Source organism: Perkinsus marinus, assembly GCF_000006405.1.
Source record: "Perkinsus marinus ATCC 50983 genomic scaffold scf_1104296975560, whole genome shotgun sequence".
In the NCBI taxonomy this organism is placed as follows: domain Eukaryota; phylum Perkinsozoa; order Perkinsida; family Perkinsidae; genus Perkinsus; species Perkinsus marinus.
In genome coordinates, this window is record NW_003200738.1 from 92,372 (window position 1) to 97,089 (window position 4,718).

General features: G+C 47.6%; 2 protein-coding genes across 2 annotated transcripts in view; both read left to right on the forward strand.

Annotated features, from left to right (window-relative positions):
• Pmar_PMAR016073 (hypothetical protein) overlaps nucleotides 1-2,799 on the forward strand; it is a gene marked incomplete at both ends in the record, with an annotated part of 3,681 nt that extends 882 nt beyond the window's left edge. The window contains 4 exons of the mRNA XM_002765236.1: nucleotides 2,215-2,290; nucleotides 2,402-2,469; nucleotides 2,587-2,640; nucleotides 2,686-2,799. Coding sequence (XP_002765282.1) covers nucleotides 2,215-2,290; nucleotides 2,402-2,469; nucleotides 2,587-2,640; nucleotides 2,686-2,799 — 312 coding nt within the window. The remainder of the gene's footprint in view (nucleotides 1-2,214; nucleotides 2,291-2,401; nucleotides 2,470-2,586; nucleotides 2,641-2,685) is intronic.
• A 217-nt stretch (nucleotides 2,800-3,016) lies between these two features.
• Pmar_PMAR016075 (hypothetical protein) overlaps nucleotides 3,017-4,718 on the forward strand; it is a gene marked incomplete at both ends in the record, with an annotated part of 2,647 nt that continues 945 nt past the window's right edge. Inside the window, 8 exons of the mRNA XM_002765237.1 lie at nucleotides 3,017-3,110; nucleotides 3,424-3,537; nucleotides 3,675-3,775; nucleotides 3,819-3,914; nucleotides 3,963-4,032; nucleotides 4,264-4,331; nucleotides 4,385-4,530; nucleotides 4,592-4,680. Coding sequence (XP_002765283.1) covers nucleotides 3,017-3,110; nucleotides 3,424-3,537; nucleotides 3,675-3,775; nucleotides 3,819-3,914; nucleotides 3,963-4,032; nucleotides 4,264-4,331; nucleotides 4,385-4,530; nucleotides 4,592-4,680 — 778 coding nt within the window. The remainder of the gene's footprint in view (nucleotides 3,111-3,423; nucleotides 3,538-3,674; nucleotides 3,776-3,818; nucleotides 3,915-3,962; nucleotides 4,033-4,263; nucleotides 4,332-4,384; nucleotides 4,531-4,591; nucleotides 4,681-4,718) is intronic.

A 4,718-nucleotide genomic window follows, 5' to 3' on the forward strand; every position in this document is an offset into this window, starting at 1 on the left:
CGTCAATGATTGACGTGCCCGGATCAAAAATAATTCTTAATTCACTGCCGGGTGTGTAGCTCAGCGTAGAGCGGCTGACTGCAGATCAGCAGGTCCTCGGTTCAAATCCGGGCGCGCCCTCTCAACATATTTTTTTGCACAGTTTCTATTGCGACTCGTTCGACGAGGTTTATCTACTATATACACGTCGAGCGAGGCTCAGTTACGGACTTGAACACAGCAGAACTAGGTGACTACCAACTCGGCAGACAGTTCCATGATATGTCCAACTTCTCGGCTTGGGAAGGCTGGAGCGAAGGAACTTGAACCAGGAGTGTACGGTTCATGATCCAGCCGAGCCGGCTAGAGAACTTGTAACGGAAGATGTCGAATGCTCCACTTCCCCTGGGAGGATGGCGCACACTTCTCAATCTTGCCTTAGTCGTATGGTACCACTTGTAAGCAGAGACGGCTTTTTCTTCACTCTCCTGAGTTACTTTTTACCAGTTACAACACTAACGGGCCTATAATCTTTTTTAGGACTGCGTCCCCGAATAGAGAGCAACTTGAAGTCGAGTGCAAACTGCTACACTAGGGACCCCCTCCTAGCCTGCCCTTCTCTTAGGTGCTTCGTCCTAACAATAGCTGGTCTGTCCTCACCTCTATTCACGTTATCTGGAATGATCCGCAACGATCATGCATTAGCGTTGTTATGCGAAGCTCAACCCTTCAAAAACACTTCAATCTCATCCCCATCTGCCACCAGCCACTTACCATGTGGTTTCTTATTCGTGTAATTTGAAGCCTCTCTCCACTCGACATCCAGAAGGTGCCCACCTATCGTTGGTGGCCGTTACGGTCAGACCGTATGGGGACCTTCCCATAGTATCGAGGCTTAGCGATGTAGTCGGGACGGATGCCAGCTGGAACTCTCGGAGAGTTACTCTCCATAGCCGTCTCAAAGAGCATTTTAGAACCAGGCTCTTGAGACTACACTTTGAGTCATAGAACTGCCAAGTGATTCAGTCACTCTGATGGATGAAACAGGAACTGCATATGATCATATTCACACCAGAAGTTGCAACACACAGCACTCATTGTCATCTAGGGGTCGGCACCGAATTTTTAGAAGAGGTTTGGCTCGGTTCGGAGTTCGGTTGATCAAGGTTAGGTCCGGATAGTTCGGTTTCCCCGAATCCGAAACACGTTCTGTTCTTCCCGACGTCGGTCGAATGATGACCATTATCATCATCATCATCATCATCAGCGAGCGAGTTGAGGGTATCTCGAAAACGTCAAAATCTCGCATTTGCATAATCATCACAGCACGGACACCCCCGGGACGTATACATAGCAAGTTAAACAACCCGTGCGATCGCAACTGGAGAACATTGTTTGACCTGCGCGTTGGTTGAGTGGCTAATGAGAAAAGCTTTCTGGCCTTGAAGCAAGAAGCGCATCCTAGCCGCAGTCCGACGCGAAAGTTAAACAGAGTCGTCCGACTCAGCCACTTGACCTCAGATCTCCCTCCAGGCGGGATGGTGGGAGACGGGTGATGTACAAAATCCAAGGAAGAACGGCAAAATCCAAGGAAGACAAGTTGCAGGGTAAACCCGAAATCCCACCCGAAACCCGACAAGGCAACCAGAAACCCGAGCTGTTATACGGCTAAAAGCTGTAATCAAAGGCAACCAGAAACCCGAACTGCTGAGAGCGAGCGACAAACCTCCTTGGATTTTGTCGTTCTCCCTTGGATTTTGTAACTTACCCGTGGGAAGACTATCAAGCCAAACCCGACTGGCAGACTCCGAACTCTCAAGTTCGGAGCTTCTGGCGGTCCTTGGCCTAGCTTACTTGGCACACAAAGCCTCGACTAATGCTGGCCTCGACATGCGTCTAGTCGCTAAAATAGCCACACGGCAGACAACTCGGGTCACTGCCAGTGACTCACTGGTGACCTTCAATATGGAGTTTAGGGCGAGCGCGGAACTAACTGCTCCGCCGCCGCCGCCGATCTCCATGTGCGCGGTCAATCGCGGCCGGAGCGTCTCGAGACGGCAGGGCGTAACATGCATAGTCAGCGTTAATCGTATTTTTTAACCACTGGTTTTCCTCTCCTCCACTGATGCTTGCCATCCGTCGTGCTTCTAACTCATTGGAGAGATCGAGTCGTCGCTACTCATTCAACAGCAGGGTCCGTTCATATACCATCGATCTCGCGATTTATCCCCTCAGGCGACGTTCACTGGTATAAAGATGATGAGTGAACGCGAAAGGGCAGCTGAGAATATTTACTTCTCACAACAGGACGGTAAGGTTCGAAAAGAATCTTAGGTCGAGGCGCGTAAGATACGAATCATGTCGAGATACGAACTGGAATGATTTTTATGTGGGGACTGGGAATGTTCATGTTGATTCTCAGAGGCGCTTTTGAAGAAGATTTTGGAGGATAATCCCGAGATCGAGGTTGAGCGCGACCTCCAAAGATCAGTAAGATACCCTCTCCTCCATCTACTGTTACTAATTTAATACAACTACCTCGATTTCGAAATATTAATCCAACACCTTGAGCCTTTGTGAGAAGTAGTTATTGTTCTTTCTTCTCAGCCAGTGCACACAGGCAGCTCTATACAGGATAAGGTGAAAATGCTGTTCATACAAGTAAACACTGCAGGCCTGGTCAGGAGTGGTGATCCACACTCTCAGAACGGCATTCCGCCAACAGCGAACCCTCCTCTATTGGAGGATCTTGTTCAGCTTATTGCTGAGGAGAAAAAAGCTAGCATGAGGGATGCTATGGCGGCAGAGGCCAAGGCGTAGCAACATCTGATAGAAAAATAGGAAAATTGTGTTTGTACCAGTGGTAGTTTATCATTCTTTCATGGGTACAATCTCCAGTAGTGGTAAATTATCACTACTCTTGATCGTAGTTATGTAGTTGACGTCAGTAAGTATTTGATTGTTGGAAGGCGTTATGGTCAACTAGATTGGTGGATGACCTCAAGCACAATTACGCGTGGTAGTTGAACCTTTTCGTATGATTGCTGAACTGTTTTTACGCACTACGGGTATCTCTTTGCTCCGTCATCATTATCGTGAGCATCCTCCTTATGGCGAGGCTGATCAGCGATGTTAGTGACGGAAGTAGAGTACTATGAGTGCATTTTTTGATAATATAAGTGGACCGTTGAGATGATGACATTCGAGACACATTTTTTGGATAATGTGATTTCAATCAGTGTTGAGCACGAGTATCTATAATAACAACCGAGTAGTTATAGTTGGGGTATAATAATCCGACCGAGCAGTCTATGTCACTGAGGTTGGCGGGGATGGATGATACAGGGCCTGGTGGTAGTAGCAGCAGTTCCTCAGCCGCGAACATCGGCGTGCAGGGAGCTGACGAGGATGGTGAGTCGGTATCCTATTGTGTCGCTGTTGTAGCTGCTGGGCTCCTAGGGGAAGTGTCGAATGATGACGATGAAGAGTCTATCAGCAGTATGAGCTCCTCTGAGGAGCGAGATCTTATGGTTTCCAGTACGGAACTGCAGGATTCAGGTATGCCGTATTGGCTCAAGTAGACTCTTCAGTGCTTGGCGTATCAATTCCGATCTTATTGTTCGGAAAATCGTCTATGTGAACCACCTGTGCTGAATTCGAAGTGGGTCGTTGATGATTGCTTTCCGCTATTGTAGAGCCCTTGCATTTCTCGACTATAGACGGTGATGACAACACTGAAGGTGTGGATCTGACCACCATCTCAGGGGGCTTACCGAGGATATACCATCATACCCAGGTGATACTTCCATTGTTAATACATCGCTAATGGCGGCCTTCAGATAGGGCAGTGCTTGGTTGACGTCTTGCACGACTTGATGGCGGAGGGTAAGGCATCTTTAGAGGATAAAGAAGTGGCCCTCAATATTCTAGAGGAGGTGACTGCTGATTTTGACGCGATCGATTTGGGATAAGTTATGTCTCAGGAATTCCAATTGGCCTTTAAAAACTTATATCCGGGAGTACTGGACAACAACTCTAAGGGTCGCGGAAAAGGTACTATTTTTATATGTTATCCTTGCATACTTGAATTTTAACCCTGAGTTACTTCCGAAAGAGCCTTCGACGAAGGCTCGCCTTGGTGGCTTGTTCCTGATATCATTTTGGGTTGATAAACTCATCACATTTTCCATCCCGTCAAAAAATTTTCGTGTCCTTGCCGGGGTTTGGTGGATAATCTCGGAAAAAAACGAGTTATGCTTCAGTGACAGTCTAGATTTTTATCAGGTAGTAAGAAGCGGAAACGGAAGGGGAAGCACAATTCAGCAGAGCAAGGAGAAGGTTTTGTGGATCAAGTGATCTCAATTCTGGATCAATTCATGATTTCTCGAATTTATAATGTCCATAGGATATATTATCCATTCTCCGGGACGATCCTTTGTTCTCAAGAGAGGATAGAGGCTCGAGTACTCATCAACTGCAGAGGTCTGACGGGGTCCATGCCCAGCGAGGTCAGACTACTCAGATGGCACTAGACCGAGGAGCTACTACGATGTAGTGAGGGAATGGTATTCGGTATTTGATACATTGAAAGAGCCTTTGTCGTTATGGTTAGGAGTGGCTACATCGATGCCTCTCAGTACGAGGTGGGGCATGGAAGTTTACTGGTCGGCTTGATGAAATGGGTTCTCTCAGGAATGCCAAGTACTCTATGCCTCCTACTCCTGCGTTGTGGTGGATTG